Below are 26,240 nucleotides of genomic sequence, written 5' to 3' on the forward strand. Positions count from 1 at the left end.
GGCAACGGAAAACTCTAGTCATCTTCAAATATGTTAAAAGGTAACTTCCTCCGTTTCAGAAAAGTAGTGTTGGAAGCGTCTTTGAAATGAAGTGACCGAACTTGATTCGTACTCTGTATTGCTTGACTTTTATTCATAAATAAAATCTTGTAGCTCTTGGCTGTCATTGTTGACCTCGCGTTCGGTTTCAGTTTCACATTTACCATCTGCTTGGGTGCTTGTCCTGCTCGTACTCGATATTTCTCTTGCTGGAGCAGGTTCACTTGTTGTTTCGTTGAGAAATTCCAATTCAAGGCTTAAAGAGGGACTTTTATAATCATCCACCCATTCTGGAGTTTTACTGCGAATTTTTCGGAAGATATCGTCATCGTCCGCCATCTAGCATCTTGATTTTAAGTTAAAAGCGGGACACAACGCGGGATTATTCGGGACAATACCCGGTCCAATTCTTTGAAATGTTGGACCGGCAAGAGAGCGATCTGGTTGATTGGTTGATATTCGCCTTCGGACTGCCTCAGTCGTGCAATAAATCTGAAGTTTTTCTAATTAGCAATGGGATATTGTTAGTTCAACAATAGACTTTTGTCAAGAAACGTTACTTAGCAAACATCTTAACTTAGGAAGGATTCAGGCCTCGCCACGCAGTCCACAGTCCATTCTCCAGGTGTCCACGTCCTTCGTGATTTTACTTTCCAGTCTGTACTAGTCCCTCGCGGTCTAAGAAGTTCGCGGGCAGATGTCACGAAAGCTTAAGGTTTCTCACGATCCAGGTGATCACTTTAATATTTTCGTTGGATCGTAAAGTTTGCGAAGCAGTTAAACAAAATTAGCAGGTGAGTGACCGAATAACCATGTAAACATACGTACATAAACCCATAGCAATTGTTTATCCATCGGCGACGGCAATGCTTGTGTTCTAAGTACTATTATATTTGATACAAAGTTCATTCTCACAGTCTGAGTTCATAGATTGGAATCATCATTTGATGAGCGAATTTTAGCGCACTATTTTGTTAATCCGAGTTAACTTACACCTTCAGGCGAAACACAGACATGTTCGAGCGTGCCGAAGGTCGGGTTATTTGTATTGTAACAGTTGTTACATCCTCGGCCGACCCAGGGGCAGATAGTTGGGTCAAAAGGAAGTCGAAGCGGCTAAGTTTACGAGAACGAAAGAGTAAGCTTAGCCGCTTCGTCTTCCTTTTGACCCAACTATCTGCCCCTAGGTCTCCGAGGATGCAGTTGTTACAGCGAGACGACTGGCCTGCGAGCAAGCTCTCTTGGGGGTGGGGGCCCCACCCCCAAGAGAGCTTGCTCGCAGGCTGCGAGACGACCGAAACTCGCGATCGATCGATTTAACCGAGCGTCAAGTTATTAAACGAAATTGTTCGGTATCGGAAGTTAATCGAAGGTATTCTACGTCTACATATATAACTTTCAAAATACAGCTGATATCACAATTCTTACTCTTATTTTCCATAAATTATTACCTTATTTTTTTTGGTGTAAAGATGATATTGAATCGCTCGATAAACATGAATTTCAGTGATTTGGGGGCAAGCATTTCTGAATAAAGTGGAAAACAAACAAATTGTCAATGATCGACTTACAGAGTATTGCAAAAGGCACTTTATGTAAAATCGTTGATTTGTTTCTGCGGTTCCGAAAATTTCATTGTATAAACTCGAGAGTTGCAAATATTTAAAAATGTTGCGAGCTCGTGACGAGATTATTCTGTGATTACGTAGTTGATATTAAATGTACAGACTGTCACGAATCGAAATGCATTTAAAGGACGTGACCACGCTGTCCATGCATAAGATGTGCTGCAACCACTTTAAAAATTGATGTCGTTTGAACTCTTCAAGTTTGTTTGTTTTTTAATCTTAATTTGTGACCATTCAACTGAAGATTTTTGAAAATTAAATATTAATGATTTCTGTACGTTTTTGTTATTATAATTGTATGCAGAACGGATTATTTGATATTTGTGTCCGCTTGAAAGGGAGGACAAAAATTCGACAAATGTATCGCCGGAACAACCGGGTGACAATCGCTAACCTGCTGAATATTGGACCGTGTTTTCGTGACCGAAACGAAAACATGCTAAAAGTGATCTAAAATGTGGCTGAATAATTATTCTTTAGCGTTAAAAATACAAACTTTATCCAGAATGACCGACCTTTCGACCGGGCTGGATGTGATCAATTTAATTCGGCCATGGGAAAAAAGCATAAAGAAAAGATTGAATTTGGGCGAACACAATTGTAAATTCTGGAACATGGGGATGCTGGATCTGGAACGCGGGAATAAAAATCAGAGAGCTCTATAGACACCCCCGCATTCTTTCCCAGTGGCTAAAAACGACAAATCGCTTTTGTTCAACAACAAAATTTGAATGTTTGTAGTGTTGAAAACTGCGAGAATTAACAAATACATTTTGATTCCATTTTGCCGTTTGTCAGTACTCTGATAATGCACAGGTAACGTCAAAACATGTGAGAGGATAAATAAGTACGCTACGAGCCGACGCTTTGACGTCCTCTGTGCTTTATCAGAGTACAGACCCACAGCAAAAAGGAAATGTTTTTTTTATATAATAACCAAGGGTAGTTTCACATAAAGACTACATAAGGTAACAGTAACACGTCTTTGTGACTAATACTAATCAATGCACTGCACGAGCATCACGTTGACTGAGCCGAGTAAAACAATTTAAAGCAAATTTCTAGACTACTGCACACATGCAATTGCCACCCTCTAAATTAGACTATAATCCGAAAGATTTTCACAAACAATATTTTCAAAACTAACCTTTATTCGAGAAGGAATTTCTTACCCCAAAATATTACACCATGTCAGTCGCTTCACTGCGATTTGTGATCTACTGCCCGCCATTACCGGATTTCTATCGGCGACACATTTAGACAATTATTTCCTTTCTTTTCACAGCACAACAAAGTTCTAGATTTTTAAATCTGGTTGATAATGCAACGGTCGTTGTAGGATTTTTCATCGCACAGATTTACTCTCCCGCGAAATATTGCCTATGCTTCTCCAGTCCGCTGACCAGTCACTCTGCTGGGCCGGGTTGTTCGAAAGCCGATTAACGCTTATCCACGATTAAAAGTTGGCTGTGGGTTTCATCTCGCTCCGCCATTAGACATTATTTTAAAGGCTCATTTTAATCTAATGGTAAAGAAAAGTTTAAGGCAAAACTGAGGGGCAAAAATCTTTTGGACGAATCCTTACTGATTAGTAAATATACTTGAATCAAAGTTCACGTTAACCCAGGATTAGCTTAATCGGGCTTTGAACAACTGGGCCCTGGACTCTAGACTCTAATTAAGACTCTAATCATGTGCGCCGGTCATACCTTTCAATGACGTCATTCCTGCGTCTGTACTCTGATCACCATAAACAACGCTACACCAATCAAAACACATGGTTCACACTGGTCATAGTATAAAAATAAATAGATTGTGGGTTAGTTTTTAAAGGGACTGTGTTGCTGCGACGCTGGCGGAGTTAAATCGAAAAGTTGGTTTTATCAGCTGAATTGACGTGGTAATTTGACCAACGAAAACTGAAAGATGCCATTAATGGGACATTTTCATTATGGCCTCATTTTACTACAACTACCAGAATCCTTCTGGTTTTTCTTTTCTAATGCTAATTAGAGCTATTGTTCTTTGCTGTCCACTGGGATTACAAAATTTACATTTGAAAAGGAAAACGAAATGAATTCTGGTAGTTGTAGTAAAATGACGCCATCATGAAAATGGCCTACGGTCGGACATTTATTTTATCAGTTTTGTGTTCCCAGAGACAAACACAAATATTGAGATGAAGGTGTTCACCGAAACGTGAGTCTTCTGTGCAGTTTTCAGCACTGCTACAGACATAACATTTGATTACAATGCATCAAACCTTTTTATTTGGCGAGTTATCTGTCTTGGTTTTTAAGTGCCTTTGCTGCTTGGTCAGCTATTGATTAATTGATTGAAGATATTGACTTATAAGGTAATGTTCCCTTCCAGAGACCTTTCAATCTCCTTTTGAATGATCGACCTCCCAAACGAAAGTCTGACACGTTTTTAAATAACGAATTCACCGTGCCAACACATGCACCCAAGAGATGGCTTTCGGTTTTTATTTGACTTAATTTCTAAGTATACTCCATATTTTATAATTCTAGAAGATGGCACTTTATACTGCTGATGAAGTGTTGGAGAAAGTTGGCAGTTTTGGCTGGTACCAAAAGCGTCTCCTCGTTCTGTTTAACTTGCTTGCGGCTCTGTTATTTGGCTGGGCCGTAATGGTGACAGGTATCATAACAGCAGAGCCCCCATGGAAATGTGCACAGAATAGCTCAGTATGTGCGTTTGACAAAGCCTTCAGTCCGGGGGATGATAATTATGATCACCGATGTAATATCTCACGGAGCGAGTGGTATTTTGTGGATGACATGACAACCATTGTTACAGAGGTAAGGAAACTGACATGGTTCTTTTCATTCTCATCAGTCCTAGCTGATGAAGATGGACGTAAATCTCAAAAATGTGTAACGATTACAATAGGCCATTTCTGAGTTGCTGTGAACCTCCCTATGAAAGCGAGGCTAAGTGCAAAACTTTTCATATGAGAATTAGTTTTGATTGCATATGAATTAAAAACTAATTTTCACAACAAAAACTTTCCACTTAGCCTCGCTTTCACAATGAGGTTCAAGGCAACTCGAAAATGGTCTATTTGCCCGGCCCAAGCGGCTCATCTTTTCCGCTGCGAATTAACATTTAACTATGTAAATACTGCGATAAATTCCGCCATCAGCAGCTTTGTTCGTGACATTTCGTCAGGTGTTGTAAGAGTCAGTCTCCCTTTCAAAGATCAAACACCAGCTAATGCTGATGTTTGATCTTTGAAAGGCAATGCATGATCTCAGTCGTAAGATCGGCATTACCGTGCAAACGATCTTCGTTAGCAAGAAATTGGAGCCAAAAGAAGTAAAGCCGCCAATCGTTAATCAACAATGCGTGGTTTCTTTATTTTCTTGTGATCTGTGCGATACGGATTATGTCGGCTGTACTGTCCGACATCTTCACCAGCGCACTGTTGAACACAAGACCTTTTGGAGGCATATGGGAACTCGTGTCATCTAAATGAAAACCAGTCTCAGATCTTATGCAAATGCCGTACAAAGTTTGAATGCCTCGTGTACGACTGAAATACTTTTTATTAAAAAACGCCATCCACGCCTCAACACACAGACTGATTCCCTCCGTACGAAACTCTTTGTTTCAGAACATTCTTAACACTTTTAGTCTTTTTTAGTATTTATACATTCTTATCAGCGCTAATTTTTTGACTCGAAAATGACGTTATGTAGTTCAACTTCGAAACATCGGTTGTTAATGTTTTCAACTTTCAAAATGTTTTTAGCAAGAGATATTTTATCGCAGTATTTTATAGTTAAATGTTTAAAGAAATCCCTCCTTATTCGAATTAACATTTGTTATGGAAAAAAACAAAAAAACAAAAACAAAAATAAAAAAACAAAACAAAACAAAACGAAAAACAGACTATCAGGGATAACCTAGCTTCCCTCCAACTGCTCAGGGGCACCCAACGGATCGTTTCGGTAAATTATCTGTTCGGAAGGCCCGTAATCCCCTACAATTTTCTTAAGGGAATTTTCACCACGAACTTTCGTGATATGGGAAATTTAAGGCCTAGTGTTTTCGGATTGATAAAAATGTTGTTTCGGATACCGAAAAAAGGTCAGCTAAGATTTTCGGAAAGGAAGGTTTTCGGGAAATGGACAAAAATGCCCTACTAATTTCGAAAAGGCTTAAGTTTTTCTAGAATGACCGAACAGATAAAAATATTATAGCGCTGCCTAAAATGAACCTACAGAGCTTTAAAGCCACTCCAGATCGTCTAAAATAACGTTTCAAAGGATCTAAGAGAAAATTGTCGTTGGGTGCCCCTGACTGCTATCCTGCTAACTTTTCTAAAATATCATCTTTAATTGCGCGATCATTCTTGTTTTGTAGTTTGATCTCGTATGCAGCAAATCAATTTATGGCACTCTAACAGTGGCCGCTGTGTTTGTTGGTTTCTTTTTTGGAGCCATAATCATTGGTCCCTTTACAGACAAGTTTGGACGCAAACCTACCATTTTCATCTGCGGATTTGTCATCGCTCTCTTTAGTTTGGTGTCAGCGTTCCCAAAAGTCTTTTGGCTATTTGTCATTTTCAAGATCATCGTCGGCCTTGGAGTCGGTAAGGCTCGTTGTTTAAGCAACGACAACGTTAACGCCAACGAAAACGTAACTTCGACATATAAATTTACGCTACTTTAAATACTATGAAATAGATGATATGTACACGGTGGAAATTCTCGGAAAACATTTCCGAGCCCACCCCCAGCAGCAATCGAACCCACGACCTTCCAGTTACTAGTCTGGATGCTCTAACCACTGAGCTATAGGTGACTCATGTGGTGAACAGGTCACAGGCTTGAAGTTATAAGTCTCAGGACTTCGCATCTCACGAGTACACTGGACACTCACCATATTAGCGAATTACCTGTGACCTGCTCACCACATGAGTCACCCATAGCTCAGTGGTTAGAGCATCCAGACTAGTAACTGGAAGGTCGTGGGTTCGGTTCCTGCTGGGGTGGGCTCGGAAATTTTTTCTGAGAATTTTCATCGTGTATATACATATCATCTATTTCATAGCATTGGGTGGTAGGGGTCGCTACTTTAAATACGTCGAGAATATTCCTATTCGTTCAAATTGTCTAATGTGAACTAAACAGGTAGAAACGGCGAAAGAAAATGAAAACTGTACCGTCTGGTGCTCACGTTCTCCCCCAAATCTTGAATTTAGTCATTTCACGTTGTTGTTTTGCATAGGACGGTACAGAAATTTACCAGAATTTAAAACACACGTGCAGAGCGATTGTTTTTATCATATTCTTCTGTGGCCTTCTCCTTGCGGCCGCCTTCGCTGTTGTTCAAGTTCGCATTTCATTTCCTAGATAACGTTAGGCCCTGTTTACATGGAGGGAGGAAGATCCTAGCAATAGGAATATCCGTGAAGGCGAAACAACTTTTCGTTTGGTTTATATGCAGAAATTTGGCGGCAGAAGGAAAAGGAAAAAGTCCTGAAAACTTGTCGGTCTTTACGGCAGCTGATCACCCGGCCGCCGCCATGTTTTTTTTTTTGTCCTTACACTAGGACTTTCCGAGCGAAGGTAGTTTACATGCATGGTGCTCTTAGCTAGGAAGATGCTATCGCTGGAAAGATCCCCGCCAGCGCTAGGGCCAAGTACAACCTTTTGCATATAAACTAAATACAGAACATATATGGCGCTAGGTTGATCTTCCTAGTGCTAGGATCTTCCTCCCTCCATGTAATAGAACCCTTTATTTTCCTCAGGAATAGTAGAGTGAGCGAAACTCTCGAGCGAACTTGTTTCACCCCCTATCTATCTCATCTATCTCAGAAAGCTCAAATTTTACTTCATTTGTGCTAAATAGCCTCACAAGCAGGGCGTACTATCAGTACAAAAAGTAACTAAAAAAGGTATGGTTTCCGTTTCAAAAACTTGTTGACGTCTCGCTCTTAGTAGACTATCTATATATTTTAAATTCTTCATTTGTACTATTCTACGCTTCTTGTGGGGAGTTTCCTTGGCCTGTGGCAGTTGGACTTACCACGAATCTTGTAAAAAAGGTGATCGATCAAAAATTATTTCCAAAATTTTCGAAGAGACCAGTTAGTAAGGCAACAAAGGACTGAGAGATGTGCAGAGATGTTCCTGGGAGATTGAGAAATCTGTCGCTTAACGAAATTATCGCATTAAGAGGGCAAGCGAACGGGTAAAAAAAAGGGGGAAATATTTCGCGCTTCTTGGTGCAAGTTAAGCGTGCGCGAAAAGACTACGAATTTGCCAGATGAGAGCAGAAAATGCCAAAAGGCACATACCCTATGCAAAAATGGCGGATATTATGTTCTTTTTTTGCTTCCATTCATCACATTTATTCCATCGCACATATGCCACACATGATATTCCAATCCTAGCAGTATGCAGGATGTTTGTTCCATGAACCTAGTTTAATGGCCTTAGAGCTCCCGCGAGTCTCCTGTAGCTCAGTGGTAGAGCATCCGAACTAGTAATCGGAAAGTCTTAAGTTCGACTCTTGATAGGAGGATGCCTCTGTCACTTACTGACTGAATAATACATCATTCTCAAGATAAAGATGTCAGCCATTTTTTCATAAGGTCTATTCTTAAAGCAACATGCATGTACTAATGTTATTAAAGCGTTGGTGGTCCCCTTTCCCAATTATTTTTTTAGTGTTATATTTTGTCTTCCTCGACTCTCATTTTTTTTTTTTCGTATCAGGTGGAGCAAGCGTGGCCATATTTGTTCTCGTGACAGAATTTGTGGGTGTACGACACCGCAGTATGATGGGAATGTCTTTGTGGTACTGTTGGAGCATATCCCTAATGGCGCTGGCTGGTCTGGGTTATCTTATTAGAAACTGGCGAATGTTGAGTATTGCCACGGCGGTGCCTGGATTTCCTGCATTGCTTGCCTGGTTGTAAGTGTTAGATGCATCGCAATGTTCCTCTGAAGATAAGGGAAAATTAAGCAATACATTCGCTAAAGCGAAACTTCTCAAATATATCGGCTCTAAACCTCCCATTATTTAAGGATGACGTAAAAATGTGGTGAGAGTAAAATAACGGTACACGAGCCATAGGCGAGGTTTTTTACAGCTTAGAATTAGCTCAAAAAGTGGAACGCAGTTGCACTGTTTTTCAAGTCAGGGAAGTTCAAAGCGGACTAAACGTGAACATAGAATTGGGAAAAGAAGGAGGGTAAAGGTTATGATGTTGTACATGTTAAAGGTCGCGGGCTTTTCTTTGTGGAAAGCAGAAACGGTGTCTTCGTACCAAGTTGACAATGTCATTAACTTTTACAAGATACTCATTTGGAAAGGGATCTTTTTTTTTTTAGTTTGACACCTGAGTCAGTGCGTTGGTTGATGGTCAAAGGAAAAATCGAACAAGCTAAGGACATTTTCAGAAGAATGGCGTCAGTGAACAAAACGACCATGCCGGTGGATCTTGAGCTAACACTTCCAGACGATGATCAAAGGTTAGGGGACGTGCGCGACCTATTTGCAACACGCAAGATGGTGCAGAAAACAGTTTTATCTTGGTATACCTGGTGAGCTATTGTTTAACTTTTCCTAAGATTACCAAAGCATATATCCACAAATTATTGTACAGTTGTTTCCCCATGGTAAATGGCATAAAAATAAGCCAACAAGTGGCAGAACAAGGGAGGTCAAAACTCCTGGATTTCAGCTTTATACAATCACTAAATCGTCTTCAGGCGCCACCGCATTTCGTGGAAGGAGCAGGAAACAGTCCCACAACACCCTGCGCCCCACGTTCGACCAAGGAGAAGGAGACACGCCTAGAAGCGAGGCGGCGCAAACCCATGCAAATAAATAGGGTACAAATCTTCCCGATGGCTAATAGGAAGAAAAGGATGCAAAGGCCTTAAAGACACGGGGAAAAAAAGAGGAAATGCATAACAATAGTCACAATTAAACGATAAATAGGGATACAACTGGGGAATTTAAGTTCGGTCGGAATGGAAGGAACTCACGGAGAAGCTGAGAAATTTGAAGCTGTTTTTCTGTGTTGTAACTTCACTTTTAACCATGTTTAAATTTTTATTCGCAGGTTTGTCAATGCGCTGGTGTATTATGGTGTTTTCCTAAGCGCACCCACTGTTGGAGGAAATTTTTATTTAAACTTTTTCCTCACCAGCCTGATTGAGCTTCCAGCCATACCTGCAGGCGTTTGGGTGTTTAACAGGTTTGTAGAGTGATACGTTAGAGAGTAAAATCCTTCAATTCTTTCTGAAAAAAAAAAAAAGAAAGAAAGATTATAATTGAGTATAAACTATGAACAACCCGTATAGTTTTGGTGTTGTTCGATGAGGTGCGCAGAGTGTTGAATGTAGTGCATTGTACCTTTTGCTGTGTATTGAAAGTAAGCAGACTGTTGAACAAGAAAGTGAACAACTATTTTTTTGCCTATTCTAGGTTTGGTCGAAAGAAAGGCATCGTTGCCTGCTTAATCTTGGCGGCATTTTCAACATTTGGATCTGTGCTTATTGCAAGTAAAGACAACTCTAGCAAAGGTAGGTCTACACAATAGAGTGATACTAATAGACCTAATATTCTCGATTTTTGGTGACTGGATATTTCATATTGGGCGCAAAATTACCTCGACAGCAAAAGGTAAAAAAGCTCAATAAACCTCTGCGTATTTACAGTTACATCAGTATAGAGACAGATGTATAAACTTCTAGAAACTTGAAGAAATGTTGGAGGTTGGAGTCTTCTATGTAAAACGTTTACGAAAATACTTCTACAAACATTGTACACTGTGCAATATAGCAGTTCGCAAATATGTTTTCTTTTCAGTTCAATCTCGCGACACGTTGCCTTAAGCAAAGGTCCTATTCTCTAAATTACATGTCTGGACAGATTCAAAACTTCCTTCTGATTCCAGTTATTCAATGGCTTGCGTTTTATATTTTGTTTGTTTAGGTGCGCTAGCTGGAAAAATAATAATGTCCATGATTTTAGCCAAGTTCTTTATCACGATATCCTTTGACGGAGTGTACCTTTACACCGCGGAATTATTCCCAACTTCCATAAGGTAATTTATGTTTCTATAACCCAAGTCTTTCTTGAAGACGTTGTTTACGAGGCTTAACTTTGTAATGACTGCTACGCGTCTACTGAAAATACGACTATTTTCATTTAACTACATTCAATGGAGGGACTACGACTCATGTTGTAAGTGCCACAACCATTCACGGGTTTGTTCCCTTGTTCAACGAGTTTAAAGGACTCCTGACGTTAGGGTCATTTTATTTGGAATTGCTACACCCCCCCTCCCCCACCCCCCCCCCCCCCCCCCAAAAAGTGGAGCTTACTCCATAACGAGAAAAGTTTTTTTTTTAATCAATTGATGATTGGAATAATTTTATATCCCATTATTTTCAAGTACAGGGTTTTTCTGAACCTCGAAAACTAAGTATGATTTTCTATTAAAGTAGCCAACTGTTTAGCTTCTTCATTTGTGTAAACTTCCGGCAAACTAGGGGCAGTTACTGTCTGGGTAGCCAAATGCACACCAACTAAAATATTAGCAATTCCTATTAAACAGTTGAAAGTAATGTTCTTGATTCTTTAATCTCTTGATCACAGAAACATCGGAGTAGGGACATCAACAGCTGCAGCTCGTATTGGATCGCTCTGTTCTCCTTTCATAGTATATACAGTAAGTAACAATATACAATACGATGCGATGCGATACGATACGATTACTCCACGAGCACGCGTTGGATATGAGATGATAGACTCGCCGAGTTGGCTATAATCATCTAATGTCCAACAAACGTGAGTGGGATAATAGTTTTATAAAAACAATCATGAAGTGTTGCTAGATCCCTGGAATTGCATTATACAATGATCCAGTTTTTAATACAATATAATACAACACAACGCAAGCTCAAAGAGAGTCTGAGAGGAAACTGAATGGTTAAGTATGATTTGTCGATTATTCAATAGTGTTATTTATCGTTGTGCATTGTGTCATGTTTTATTACAGAATCGAGTTCATCGCTTGCTGCCATTTGCCATCATGGGAATAAATGCACTGGTTGCTGGAATACTGTGTATGACTCTTCCTGAGACGAAGAATCAACCAACGCTCGAAACTGTCAAGGAGGGAGGAGAAGAATTGTTGCCGTATGAGGCAACAAGTGCTTAACTGCTCAAAGTGAACCCCGTTATTTCTCAAGATGCGGTTGTAATCTACTTAGGACTTCCGAATTCTAATACGGAGGACCCGTGTATTCCCCCTCCCTGACAATTGGATTTCCTTTTTTTTACGACTGTAGCGTGTTCAAATTGTAGGTCACGCTATGAAAATAACCTACTGGTCAGCCTCCCGCCAGTTGGTGACGTTACTTTCTCTCACCTACAATGTCTCTATCTGATACTTCCGTGCTAAATCACGGAAGCCCCACAACGCAAGAAGGGGTTCCTTGTAGTCTGGTAAAGTTAGTGAATGACCCACCACAAATTGCAACAAAAGCTAAATAGGTCTCATTCCACTGGCAATACCATTGGGAATAACATACTAAAAGTCACCGAAAATCGGAGCATTGGAACAAGGTTAATTTTGAGGGAATTTGAATCGCTATTAAAATTCGAAAATCCACCATATTTAATTTATGCGGCGACAGTACCGATGGAATACCGATGTAGAAGTAGACTCTCTTATTCGAAAAAAATGGCGATATGCTAACAAAAATCGATTGGGTAACAAATCAAATCAATTTAAGAGTAGTATAGGTGCATGTTATGAGGTCTGACGTAATAATGACGGAATAAACTATGATAATTTTAGTATTTTGGTGACCAGGTTTCGTATTTCGAAAAGTTAAAAAACTCACTGATAACAACTTCGTCTCTAAATAATATTTTAAGCGTAACAATAACAAAGTTTGAAAATAGTTCTGTTATTATTTTAATACTAAATATACGATGAATGTAAAAATGCAAAATAATTGGCATAAAAATGGAAGCGTGTTTGAAGAACTCTTTAACTGCATACGAACTAGTACACCTGCTAGTAGGCTCATAACTATTATACACTGTAAATATCAGACTAATTACCAGACTAATGGACCACATTAGTAGTAAGAGCTTAAAACGTACCTGAAGCGGCAGATAAAGTCTTAATAATATGTCACTCATCGTCAGAACCACAATCTCCCTCAGGAAGTTCTACAATGCAACACAGCAGACCTTTGCATTGCCCTCATGCAGGGGAACAGTACAAACCAAACTTCACACAACTGCAGCGTTGGAACTGTAGTCTGTCTTGCAGTTGCAATTAATAGCTTCCAAAAGATACTCTAGTGCAGGTTGCGGGTCAGTTGCAGAAGGTGACATCTTGTCATCTTTCAACCTCTACCCCCATTCTGTAGCGCACCATTGAGCACTCCATGCCATTGCTGGACTTGGTGTAGACTATGGTACTTGGCTGCGGCTGATGTTGGTGGCAGTTTCCGCGGTTGTACACATGACGTGCTAGGTGAAACTTTGCGGTGGAAATGCTGCACCCAAAGGGTATCGATCTTGTCACCAGGTCTACCGTTGTACAAGCAGACCAGTGCGTTTTCCCCAGCAATGCGAATATCTTCTGGTGTGGCGTGCGGGTCCTGAAACACATCAGCTTTCTTTCGGAAGAAAGCATTCGATCTTCTTTAAAGCCTCTGGCTTACCAATACCAAACACTCGAGAGGTGGCATTACATCCCAGCAATGTATGCGCGAATAGGAGATTGTCACAGATCTGATCACCGAGCACTCTTTGCACCTGATTAATGTTCCAGCACCGCGCCGTTCCCCGCGAGTTTGACTTTGGTTCTGGTCTTAAGTACAGTTCACAGTTTGTGTTCTTTGAATTGCAACAAAGAAGTATGAAGAGATCTGTATCATCGCCAACTAAAACTGTGTCGTTCGATGCAGCCGACTTAATTGCTGTTTGTACCACTAGCACATCTGTATCAGCTTCTGCATTTACGACTATGATGTTGTTCTGTTTTAAGTGACTTGGGAGTAGCGTTATGAACCCCTGCTCGTTGGTCTTGTTGGATAAGAACGCACCCTTGTTCATAGAACATATTATATCTTCAGTGAAACGCACTTCAGCAGCCATACTAGACTTGGTTTGTCTACTGTGAGTGTTGTCTTCTGTGCATGGTCCGTTTTAACAGCCATCAAATACTATGACAGGAGATCTATATTTGTCCCACACATACTGAACATAGGGATTACAGATTGCATCAAATTTCTCACCACTAGGCAACAGAATTCTGTAGAGAAGGGTACCTCCATCCAAAACGTACTAGGCAGGTGTTGCTGGGCTTGGTATAGCTGAAACTTGTTTCCACATGGCATCGGCGAGTGCAGCTTTGTCTAGGGAAAGTAAAACATTGGTCGTTTCAAAAAGTGCAGGTGGATAGCTACAAAGTTCATGAGTGAAAACTTCGTCCAACAACTCTCCCTTAATAAGGGTCCCTGCTGAAAACGAGACGCTGGAACCGAAGTATAGGATCAATAACCACTGTTTATGTGCCTGTGTGCACTGCATCTTTCGCTTCAAAGATCACAGCCTGACCTTCCTTCTTGAAAACATACTCTTGCACTTTCTGGCCAACCAAGCCATCCACGATCTTCTTTCCGACTTGACTGCCCTTGTCAGCGTTAACTGAACAAATCGCTCTGACACCAGTATCAATGCTGTGTAGTCTGCTGTCATTTGCATCCAATGGTGTTTTGGATTGTAACTATTCCAGGACCTCGCGGGTGTCTCTGGTGTCTCTCTCTTGACGAGGTAGGGATATGTCGTTGTGTTGATCACTTGTACAATAGCTGACTTATGTGTATTCATGAAGAGCTTCGTTTACCTGCGCACGCTGGAATAGATAACAGCCACACATGACTCTGTTGCTCGTCCATACCTCTTCCCCTTGTCAAACCTCCTGCACTCTTAATACTTCTCATTAGGGCTTGCTCGATTACTAGGTCGGTAAACAGTTCAGACCAATATCGTTCAGAACGGTGCACGACATGACGACCCTACACAAAATGCCGTTGCACTTCTGATTGGTATTCATCAGAAAGTTAGCTGGTCTTTTTTTCGTTCTAGAAAATAATTCGGCAAATGTGACGTCATATTACGTCATATGCCACGCTAATGAACGTCCCTACATTGGCAGTGTTGTTACAAAATCCGATTGCTAATTTTTGTTCTCATAGCTTCAACTGTAGGAGCTACAGATCTTCGCACTTTGTTAAACTTTGGCTGCGATATTGAATATGCATAAAATTCTAGATGAAATTATAGTGCTTTAGACTTTGTCCAAAATGACATTGTTCCAATGCTTCGATTTTAGGTGACTTTTAGTATGTTATTCCTCAATACATTGGGAACAAAATGAGACATATTTCGCTTTTGTTGCAATTTGTGGTGGGTTTAACCTTCAAATTTCACAGATTGACTGGACTACTTGTAGCTGGACTATCCGGCGCAGTTTCCGGGCCCGCCTTACACTATTACAGTAAACTAATTCTTTGTTATAACAATAAGTGTATTATCGTTTGTCTCACGATGTAGTCACTTTGAGATGTAAATCGCGACGTTTCGACTGCTTACTGCTGGTCTTCATCAGGCGATAAGGTCGACTGGTTATGCGGCACTGTTTATATCACGATGGTCGGCTGTGATTGGTACATTTCGATCCTCACTGTTCTCATCACGTTTTGACTTTATCTGTGCGTTATCAGAGTACAGACGCACGAAAAAATGGAGTCTATTCGTTAAATGAACGTAATGTTTCATGATTTGTGGATCACTTACAGATTATCTTTTGTTCAACTTTCTCGCAAACTTCGAGATCCAGCGAACACGAAAACTGAATGCTATGAGATTTAGAATCGCTTTTACGGCAAACGGCATATATACGTCAGATTTGCGGTTAATTTTTCTTCAAAATCAGTGCACCGATGAGAATAGTGCAAAATAATTCTGACATTTGCTGCTAACGTAAAAGTACTCGATTTTACTGAGAAACTGAAAACAGCGACGGCAAATATAGGTTAAACATGGTCACGTGGTCATTTCTGCCGTTTGCGGTAAACGTAATTCTTAACCTCTTTAATATTTACGATAACATCGGCGGCAGGTATCTAGCACCGCGATCCGTGAGCTATGTCTACACTATGCTGGATAGCATTTTATGCCGTTGTGAAAAATACTCCGTCCTGGTGTAAACAGAAGTGGTAAATACACGGCTTATGACCGTTTCCATGGAAACGGTCCGTATGGTAAAATCCCGACCAAGAAAGAACCAATCAGAAAGCTCGGATTTACCTCAAGACTACCTTGCCATATAATTATATGGCCGTGTCTCAAAAGGACTGGAAACGATCAAATTCAAGAACTTGATTGGCTAAAATTGATATTGACGGCGGTCTAGATTTTCCCATCTAGACCGGCATCTAGACCGATGTTATTGTAACATTTGTCCTCAAAAAAGTTACAAACAAACAAAAAAAAAGAAAAAAAATTGGCTTGTTCCTTTTAATACAGTACTAAATGGAAGGACCAGTAGCCCTGAACCTGGAAGCAGGTAAATAGAATGAGCAAGCGTTGGCAAATTTGAGTTCAGCCGAGAAAGCTACGAGCAAAGATGAAGTCGAAATTGCGAGGTTTTTCGGCAAGCGCAAAAATCCAAAAACACTCAATACAAGACTAAGAGCGACTTAAACGCAAGAAAGAAATTTTGTGAGTCAAAGAAAGAGTCTAGAGCAATTGAAAACATACCTGCCAACGAGCTCGACCTTCCTTTGTCTGAATTTTTTATCTCCGTTCGTAAACAAGATGGCACCGAGTACGAACCGTGTACATTGAGCGGCTTCCAGCGAAGTTTTCAACGCCACTTCCATGAAAAAGGAAGTCTGATCAACATTCTTAAGGATAACGAGTTCTCCAAGTCCAGAGAGGTTCTTGCTGCCAAACGAAAGAACCTGGTTTGCCAAGGAAAAGGAAATCGTCCAAATGCCACAAGAGAGCTAACTGAAGCTGAAGAAGATGCACTTTTTGAAAATGGCCAGTACGGTGTTCAGGATCATAAATCATTACAAAGGGCTTAGTGGTGGTTTCTTTCCCTCCATTTCGGCTGGAGGATTCGAGATGAGAGCCGTAAGCTGTGTTGGGGTGATGTAGGCTTGGCCAATGATCCAGAAACCGATTCTGAATACCTTGTGTGGAAGTCAGAAAGAGGCAGCAAAACACGCACCGGACAAGATGGTGGCCATCAAAGAGCCTTTGAACCGAAACCGTATGCAAAAACAAGTCAAGATGCCCAGTGGAATTTTACAAAGCGTTTCGAAGCCATCGTTCCGAAGCCCATGTTAGATCCAGATGCTAGCGCTCCTTTTTATCTCGCCCTAAATCACCGACGAAAACCAAGTGACAAAGTATGGTATCTGGATAGGCTCCTCGGAAAGAATGAAATTGGCAAGTTCCTCAAAGACGCCTTTGCCTCAGCCAAACTCGATGAAACAAACAAGAAGAAGGTTTCTAATCACTCCGTTAGGAAGACCAGTGTTGGACGACTCCTCGAAGCAGACGTTCAGCCAAATTTCGTTGCACAGCTAAGCGGTCATAAAAATTTGAAAAGCCTCGACAGCTACCATTCAGCATCTCGACAGCGAGAAATGTCTACAGTCCTGAATCGTGGACCAGATACATCCGCTCCTTTCGAAGAAAACCAAGTCTGTGCCTCCACTACAACTCAGCAAAATGTCTTCACAGTCCAACAAATCCAACCTCAAGTAATTTTTGCCGGAGCACATATTCACAAGTTTGAAGGCTGCACATTTAACATTAACGTTTTCTGTGGTGATCAGTCAAAGATCGCAAGGCTGAATGAGAACTGATCGCTTAGCGATCGCGGCACAGACTGGCATTAAAATTTGTTGCACTTTTGGTCGCATTTTAGAAAAATTTCGTTGAGCCTTTAGGAAAACAGCGGTTATTTTTTCTTCATTCACTGACGAAGTTTGTACAAAGCTGTACTTTGAACAGTTATTTTTGTCCCGTTTGGACTGGTGACTAGCGACAGAAGTAAGTCAGCTAAATGCTTGAGCCCGCGCAGGGGAACAAATATACTTTTTTCCTTTTGATTTCCTGTTTGGCCATATAATAAACATCTTATTAATCGAGCTAGGTCGGTCTGTATGGGAGAATCTTGACCTCGGTCGCCAGTACAGACCTCACTGCGTTCGGTCTGTACTAGCGACCTCGGTCAAGATTCTCCCATACAGACCTCCCGCTCGGTTAATAAGAACTTTTTATGGGTTGAGAGACACGAAAATACGTGAATAGTTGTGGATTAGGGGCAAATGTGTGAAACACATGAACTATGAAATATTTTATAGTCTACTTACTATTCCCTTTGTTTTCAAGAACCATTCAGTGTCATAATGAACCAGTAGCCTGTGTGGCCTTTAAAATAAATGTAAGAAGATATCCACTTGGCTTCTTCCTTTTGAGTAAAGACCAAAATAAAGGGGCACCGTTATGAAGATTTTGCTATATGATGGCCAAAACTGCTGAAATATTTGACGAGGAAACCCTCCTTTAACGTGAAATCGCCCTTAGAGCACCGGGAGAAAAATATGAAATGATTTCTCCGAGGAAGAATAAACTATAACCAGTTTTTAGCGATTTCTCCAAAATAGACAGGAGGAACGTGACCAATTTTTTCAAGTTGCAATCCATTTTCCATGCTAGCATCCGCAGATAAAAATGATTAATAGTAGTTTCTGTGCACTAGTAGGGTCATTGTTTACGAAACTGAACCATTATTTCATCGTTTCCATCGATACAAGTATGTTTTTTCCCTATTCAAAGTGACACTAAAAATAGGTGACACTACCCCTTTAATCTACACTAACCTGGTGGCACAAAGCCTGAACAAATTCAGTGTTTGTAAAATCACCGTTATCCCGTTTAAAAAGAAAATGTCATTTCCCAATGAAGGAAATTAACACAAAAATTTTCTATTTCAAACAAAACACACTTTTCGTAGCAAAAAGATTGAAAAAATTAGACTTTTATTTTTTTATCACTTTTTTTTTGAAGATCGTTTCGAGTTCCAACTATCAAGTTTCCAAATTATTCTGTGAAAAAACAAAAAATAGTATGAGAACGAGAATTCGTGTCTATTATTACTTACAAAGCGCGTACTGCGAAAAGAAAAGCGTACCTTAAAACGGAGCCTGAAGTGGCCCCTAACCAGCTTGAAAACTGACAGAAGACGAGTCTGTTTACTCAATTCCTTTTTCTTTCTTTTTTTTTACGTTTTAGTGTTTTTACTTGGAATGTACAGACCTACCAGGGATTTTGAACAACGATTAAAAGTGTATGTGAAGAAATAATAAATCTCCCTCGAGCGTACAAGGGTACAAACCTTGAGGGTAATTAGAAGGAGCTGGAAGATAAGGAGGTCGTCAACGGTCCACATTCGCTCGTACAAGCTAGGGAACGACTACAGTTCAGCCAGACAACTTAAACCGCCAGGGAAACAACCGTACCACGGAAGATATCTTGTGGTTGTATATAGCTTAATTTACGTTTTGTAGTGGCAGCAGTTTGCAGATTGTATAAATGTCTCACAGACCTGTGGTTCTTTCGATTGGTTTCGTTGATGTCGAGAGATCTTCGTTATCCCAAGAGAGAAAAGTCGCTGCAACATCGGTTTATTTTGCACTGTATGGTATAGAGTGTTATCTAGTCTTTTATTATACCTGATTTTATGGAAACCGCGCTCACGACCCCAATCGCGACTGGTTTCCAGTGTCCAGGAAAATGTCCCATTTGGCCGGGGTTTTTTACACTAAATCTAACATCATCAAAAGGTATCTCAACGTAACAACCATCTTGATGCTAACACATCGCGCGATACTGGTCGCCAATATAATTGCCAGTACTACAGACAGGTACCTTATGCACAATGGACAACAAATTTCAAAGTAATACTGGTCGCCAAGATAATTGCCAGTACTACAAAGAGGTACCCAGTTATGTCGGTGGAGTTACCAGTCTACTGTTACCGGCCGAAGGCCGGTACTAGAAAGAAATAGTACCAGCCTGGTAACAGTAAACTCACCAGAGAAAGGTTTCTACGGCTCGGAATGGCAAAAAAACACCACACGTAACTCAATCAACATTTCCTTAAAACGTTATTTTAACATACAGGTAAAAGGCGACTTAAATAACTCCACTAAAATTTCAACCGATCTTGCCGCGTGAATATAAAGACTCAAGTTCCAAACAGCAATTACACCACACAAAAAGAGGGTGGTCTGCCTGTGTTGTGATTAACAAGTATAACAAGTGCGACTACCGCTACAACAACACCCGTTGTTTATCAGTTCCGCGGCGCCAATTTTATTTTTGCGGTGTGAACGGTTATGGAGGTCTCACTTGGCAACAAGTTAGATCAACAAACCCAGTGGCTTAAGCAATGTAATAACCTTTTCCACAACAAATATTGAAATAAATATCTTTATTTGAACTTCTTCCATACAATATTTCAATTTTTTGTTTCCGTTTTGTGAGCGTAGGTTGCTGGAACTAATAATCACAGTTCAGCGACAACTTCGTGTAAAATTCGTGAACTTCAGTTTTTGTGATCTCTGATGCAACCTTTTCTTCTTTGATTATGTTAGCTTTTCTATTCACAGTTCTAAACTATATTTTGAAAGTTTTGTCTTTAATAACTAGTTTTGTCAGTAAAATTATGAGTAATGAAGAAATAAACGCCTTCAGCCTTAACGGTAAACATCTTAGACATTTAAGCCGTCCAAGACAAACCACACTAAACCGAGAAATACTTGGCTGAAAAATATTAAATGCCGCCACCCGGTAACCAAGTGTTCTTTTCAATAAAGAAAAGTGCCACAGAAGTTTTTCGATGGTAAGTTTATGCGTTCAAAAATTAAGTAGATGTTAAATAAGTGTACAAAGTCGTCTCGCAGACGTCTCTTGAATTCGGCCATGTTGCGGTAAGTAGGCTTTTTATGGTGCTTAGCCTGTATTAATAATAAGTTTTCAGATCTTTCTTGTTCTTGTTGGGTTGCATGTGTGAGTAATATTTTGGAAGAAGTTCTCTGACTTGAAAGTTAACGATTTTTTAGAAATTATTGTGAACAAAGAACGTGTCGATTTTATTAGTCTCCTCTGTTCTCCTGCAAAGTGTAATAAAACTACACAAACAAGACATTGCACGCAATACCACCATGATAACCATGGAAAAGAAGGCGTAAAACTTGCCTCAGTTTTTTAATCCAGTGAAGTTTTGCTGTAAATGTTCCATTTTGCTTTTTGGCTATCAAGAATAGTTATTTATAGCGGTGAAGGAAAAAGAACTAAGGTAACCTGTTCACTTCAAATGTCTTCAAACAGTCTGCATGGCTCACTCAACCAACAACGATAATTCAGCAATTATTAGAGTTTCTTTATTTAAGAAGGAATTAAATTCAAAGGCCGGTAGCGCATGTCACTTAAATGTTGCAAACATATCTCCTGCACAGTATAACAAAACAAGACAAACAAGACATTGCAAAGCACCTCAAGTCAGTATAACTGCATGGCTAGCTTGTAAGAAATGTTTAGTCTGTTACGCTGCCCAACTAAATCCAAGGTTTTGCAATAAACATTCGTTCAGTTATTTAGTATCTGAGGGAAAAGGGAACCTATTTTGTCTTCACGCGTCTCTCAGCTAGCGTCTGTACTGTCTGTATTGCCACAGTGTACTGGGGTAGCTTTTGTTAAAAACGACTTTTCAACAATTATTAGACGTAGATCCCCTGTAAGGAATCATTACGAATCAACGACATTTTTGGCGGTAACTTTACTACTTTGTTAATTAGAAACACATCAGTCTCCTACATAGAACAAGGCAGGAACGTCAACACCATATTGAATGGCGTACCATAACTATGGAAGCGAAGATTTGGAAGCTCGTGCTTGAAGATAATATAATTTGGCGGGAGATATCCGCCCAGGAGTTTTGGTTAATTCGTAAGAGAAGGCGGATAAATTTTAAATAAGCTCCCAGTTATATAACCGTGGGACAACGAGAGCGCGCTTTAACATTACCCAACTGGATTACAGTTAATTCAAGGGAGAAGACGAGGAATAGACAGCAATGGTTTATTTGGAAAGGAAAACAATAACCGTGGCTAAGGCGTTATATTACACTTTCTTTCAAAAAAGAGTTTTCGTATGGTTATTAGCTCCCACAAGGAATACCTCCTGGATGGCGTACGGCATTAATACTTTGCGTGGTTTGAAAAAAGTATCATTCCGAGGAGTGTGCCGGCCTATTAAAGTACAGATTGATTTGGTAAGTATAGAGAAGAAGCGTATATATATAACCGATTAATAATTAACAGTTGGTCCTTAGTTTGAATCTCGCACATTTACAATTCTTTTTTCATTGAATTCCTCGGGCGAGTTCTTTTTTTTTTTTTTTTTTTTTCAATTTTTCAGTTGCGTTTTGCTAAATTCAGACATTTGCGACGTCCTCAAATTAGAAGAAAAGATGTACTGAACTAAAATTATTGGGCCTTTTTAGCTAGCATCTTTACCTGATGTTATTTTATAAAAATCACAAAAATTGCTTTTACAGTCATAAACTCAATCGATAAACTTGGAACTTGAGTAAACGTTTGAGATAGATACTGAAGCAAAGAAATATCGGTGGTTTAATTTGATAAATGAAAGACAAAAGAGAAGGTACCATCATCTGCTGGGAATCCTCTGATCCAACCTTAAACATTCAAGACTCCTTCTAGGATTTAATTATCGCCACTTTTTGGAGGCTTTTTCGTATTCGTATTAAACTAACATTTTTCTGGATTGTTTTAATTCAGGAGACGGCCTGCAAAAATCGGTAACACATTAAAGCACCCATTCGTGTGAGGAGTAAGGCGACCATTTTATAATAAATTACAAATTTTCGACTGTTCTTATCTCTTGTGTCCTTTATTTAGATTGTTAAAAGGAAGTCCTGAGAATGTGGTCGGTTTGGGCGATATACATCCTTGGACTGGCTGTGAGTGAGATTCGCTGTGATGACGGTAAGAAAAAGCTTGTTTCCTGAAATTGCGTCGAAAAAAACAGAACTGAAGAGACAGCGCATTTTGCATCAACGAACAATCCCCGAATACACTGAAATCATATCTCGCCGTTTACTTAGAGGAACATTTTTCATGAAAACGCAGTCCTGACTTAAATCAAATCTAGTTTAGTTCCATGCGTTGAAACAGTAACATACCTACTGCATGAAGCAATGTGCTTGATTTTATCTAGAGTTACCTTTTTTGAGAGAGATGAGTTAATTCATGGTACAACTCAAGTGGCTAGTCTGTTATAATCCGAAAAAAAGCTTTTAGGTGAAAACGTTAACTCCTCCACTTCAGGTATATAGACGTGTTTGTGTGGCCCAATACGGTCTAGTTATTGAGGAGTTTGTTTTGGCACACAATCTAAATTTGGCCAGTTTATAACAAACTGGGTTGTAGCTATAGATTTGCGCTGTTTTAACCTGAAAAACGAGAACGGTTTTTCAGCGCTAGGTCCGGACACAAGGGCATGGTGGACAATTATGTGTTAAAACGTAAAATAGGGTCAGACGAGGCAATCTCACTGAGCCGCAAATCAACAGCCCAAACTCCATGCAACCCCCCCCCCCCCCCCCTCCCACGCCCCGGCTTGAACATGTTTGTTACTGAATGGTTTTATTGTTCATAATCTTCTCAACTGCTTAAGCCCTCAAAACCTTTGGTGGGGTGTGTAGCCCGCGTTTGAAAGCTTTGCCTATTTCAGACCAAAAATGTGTGTACGTACGTTTCACTACCCTTTTTCAGACCTGAAACGTATAGTTATAATACTTTCCAGACCAAATCGAAGCCACACATAGCTATTTAGCTTATTTAAGGAAGTACGCACCTCGGTGTCGCTTTAGACTTTAAGTTGCTAGCTAATTCAAGGAAGACCTCAACTTAGTTTTTGACCCGCTTTTGACCTCTGGTTGGTTGATGTAAATTTCAGACGCGGGGACCATATGGCAGGTTACGTTGCTAACTAGTTCAGCCAGCCAACGTTGTATCAATATACCATTGTTTCCGTAGTAAGAACCAAAACAGTGTGCCAGGGCAGTGCGTACAGAATAGATTGCCAAGGAGACCAGAAGCTTGAGATCGTTTCTGCCGATTTTGGAAGATGGGCTCGTGGCGTGTGCAAGGGGTTCTGGGATATCGACTGGAACACAAACTGCCACACAGCCGCTGCCCTGGAGATCACCAAAAATGAATGCGAAGGACTGTCCTCATGTGTAATGCATGCTTCTGTCTCAGAGTATGGGGAACCCTGCTTCCTCATCAAAAAGTATTTGGTGGTATGTGCAAACCGTCTTCTTCTTCTTCTTCTTCTTCTTTTTTTTTTTTTATTATGAACATAACTATGCCGGCTCGTTCTCAAAGCGTCACACCCCGAAATGCGCGTTTAAAAGCGTGTATTTTGTATTGTCACGCTTTGAGAGCGAGCACAGTTCAAATGGACAAAATTGATCAATCTGTAGGGGTCGAAAATGGCTTTTTCAGGTCGTTTTAGGTCGACAGTATTGGACATTTGTGGAGAGGGATTGACGTACGTGACGTTAGGTTTCCTTCTCAATTAACAGGTGTCGTACAAGTGCGTGAAGGCCAAGCCGGGAATTGAAGAAGTGGTGCGAGTTTGTGAAGGACAACGACATGCAATTGAATGCCCCAACCAACGGAGGATCAATGTCGTGTACGCAAACTATGGCCGTTTGAAGGGAGCACACATCTGTGGGTGGTTCATCTTAAGCACTAAGTGTGGAATAAGCACCTCCATGGCGGTTGTGAGGCATGACTGCCAAGGAAAACAGCACTGCGATCTAGTGGCCACCAATGGAAAGTTTGGAGGCGATCCGTGCCTCTTAACCCAAAAATATCTGGAGGTAGGCAATGTTAAGGCCGATTGCACAGTTTTTTGTGACACTGAATTTGCTCCTGAAAAGGTTTCGTTTTTGTTCATTCCGAACCTGTTAAGGAGATTTTGCTGTATGTTGGACAACACTGCTCCTCAACTATTTGACAAAGAACCTCTTCTTCAACGTGAAATCGCTGTTAGAGCACCAGGAGGAAAATATGAAATGATTTCTCCGAGGAAGAGCTAGTAAACTAAAATCTGTTTGCAGGGATTTCTCCAAAATCCACAGCAGGAACTTTTAAAAATTGGCCACATTTTCAAGTGCCAATCCATTTCCATCCTAGCCATCCTCAGATAGAAATGATTGATATAGTTTCTGTTATAGAAGGGTTATTGTTAACAAAATTGCACCATTACTTTAACGTTTCCCTTGACTCTCACAATAGGAGACACTGCTCCATTAAAATGATAGTACGCCTAATACAACCCCCGGTAGTCGCTGAGCTACTTTTGGATTTTTAAACACGTCATAAAGGTAACGTTGACAAACGTTTGATTTTCCAGAATCTGGCAGCTTGATTCTATGTTCTCTTGTCTTTGTTTTTTTTTTTTTTTCAGGTAAAATACCAGTGCCTCAAGGGAAATCCGGAGTAATATAAAGTATACGGAAATGTCCAGACAAGAGAAGGGCAAACGACAACTGATCGGCAACTGATACTTAGGGAAACTGCATGAGGTGTAATAAAATAGATGGGAAATAAACGTTAAAAAGTGAAAATGCTCCAGAGTGATTGATGTTGTCATAGTTTGCTCCGATGAAAAACAAAGGTGGTTACTGTACTAGTAATAATCAAAGATTAAGGAGTGCGATCGATGTAACAAGGCTCTCGCCCCTTTGCCAAGTTGGTGATGATGTCATCCGCCCTTGCAAAATCTGCGGGCGATGCCAGATTTTCGTTCCATTCATCCAATAAATGTTGTCCCTAGACTCCATTAATCTGTATTAGGAGTGCGTTCTTCCAAAGTCAAACGCAATTAACCTTGCACTTTGAGCAACAAGTTAAACCAAAAATAGTTAACAGTATTCCAGTCATAACCAGTGTTCGGGGGATTCCACGGGATTGTGGCGGCATTCGAAACCTCATCCCTACCACTTTTTCAGGGATCCCACCCTTATTTCGAATCTGTAGGTATACGAACCGATTTAAGCGATATTTTAGATAAAAAGGGTTTAAAATCAAGTAATAAGGATGTACCTTATGTTCTGTTGCCCATTAGAGCGCGTACATCAGAGCATGATCACATGCCCTCCATGATCGAATTTAGCAAAGATTTTAATATAAATTTCAGAGTGTTGAGAAATGAAAATAACAACATTTCGAGTCCCCTATCGAGGATTTTGCATCGTTCACACTAAAACTCTAAACTTAATTATGCGAAGACGTTCAGCAACACCATGGGGTTTCGGGATTTTTAAGGGTGGAAAGGGTACCTCAGGCAAGTTATTGACAACAGCAACTCATTCGC

The 26,240-nt window shown here is 40.3% G+C and overlaps 2 protein-coding genes across 6 annotated transcripts; both read left to right on the plus strand.

Moving 5' to 3' along the window:
• Positions 1-711: 711 nt before the first annotated feature.
• Positions 712-12,167, plus strand: LOC146485138 (organic cation transporter protein-like). 4 transcript variants are annotated; one of them, XM_085104110.1, is made up of 10 exons: positions 712-833; positions 4,199-4,489; positions 6,057-6,285; positions 8,420-8,618; positions 9,038-9,250; positions 9,775-9,909; positions 10,140-10,237; positions 10,650-10,761; positions 11,316-11,388; positions 11,719-12,167. In XM_085104110.1, the coding sequence occupies exons 2-10, from the start codon at positions 4,202-4,204 to the stop codon at positions 11,878-11,880; spliced, it is 1,509 nt and encodes a 502-aa protein (XP_084960236.1). In that variant the 5' UTR covers positions 712-833; positions 4,199-4,201; the 3' UTR covers positions 11,881-12,167. The 4 variants fall into 4 exon arrangements, with proteins under 4 accessions (XP_084960236.1, XP_084960238.1, XP_084960237.1 ...); XM_085104112.1 differs by having other exon boundaries at positions 731-833; positions 4,202-4,489; positions 11,719-12,157; XM_085104111.1 differs by lacking the exon at positions 712-833 and adding an exon at positions 3,719-3,866 and having other exon boundaries at positions 11,719-12,157.
• Positions 12,168-18,137: 5,970 nt separating this feature from the next.
• On the plus strand, positions 18,138-25,661 carry LOC146485139 (L-rhamnose-binding lectin CSL3-like). Of its 2 annotated transcripts, XM_085104116.1 has the most exons (6): positions 18,138-19,540; positions 21,045-22,101; positions 22,751-22,837; positions 23,891-24,156; positions 24,442-24,741; positions 25,332-25,661. In XM_085104116.1, the coding sequence occupies exons 3-6, from the start codon at positions 22,774-22,776 to the stop codon at positions 25,365-25,367; spliced, it is 666 nt and encodes a 221-aa protein (XP_084960242.1). In that variant the 5' UTR covers positions 18,138-19,540; positions 21,045-22,101; positions 22,751-22,773; the 3' UTR covers positions 25,368-25,661. The 2 variants fall into 2 exon arrangements, with proteins under 2 accessions (XP_084960242.1, XP_084960241.1); XM_085104115.1 differs by lacking the exon at positions 18,138-19,540 and having other exon boundaries at positions 20,128-22,837.
• The last annotated feature ends 579 nt before the right edge of the window (positions 25,662-26,240 follow it).

Source organism: Pavona decussata, unplaced genomic scaffold, assembly GCF_977016875.1.
Source record: "Pavona decussata unplaced genomic scaffold, jaPavDecu1.1 SCAFFOLD_28, whole genome shotgun sequence".
Taxonomy (NCBI): Eukaryota; Metazoa; Cnidaria; class Anthozoa; order Scleractinia; family Agariciidae; genus Pavona; species Pavona decussata.

Bases quoted from the DNA above. Each gene is read 5' to 3' on its own strand.
- LOC146485138 (XM_085104110.1), top strand. From the start codon at position 4,202: ATGGCACTTTATACTGCTGATGAAGTGTTGGAGAAAGTTGGCAGTTTT. The intron at 10,238-10,649 runs GTAGGTCTACAC...TTGTTTGTTTAG, and splicing joins TAAAGACAACTCTAGCAAAG to GTGCGCTAGCTGGAAAAATA. The intron at 10,762-11,315 runs GTAATTTATGTT...TCTTGATCACAG, and splicing joins TTATTCCCAACTTCCATAAG to AAACATCGGAGTAGGGACAT.
- LOC146485139 (XM_085104116.1), top strand. From the start codon at position 22,774: ATGTGGTCGGTTTGGGCGATATACATCCTTGGACTGGCTGTGAGTGAG. The intron at 22,838-23,890 runs GTAAGAAAAAGC...TTGTTTCCGTAG, and splicing joins TGAGATTCGCTGTGATGACG to TAAGAACCAAAACAGTGTGC. The intron at 24,742-25,331 runs GTAGGCAATGTT...TTTTTTTTTCAG, and splicing joins TAACCCAAAAATATCTGGAG to GTAAAATACCAGTGCCTCAA.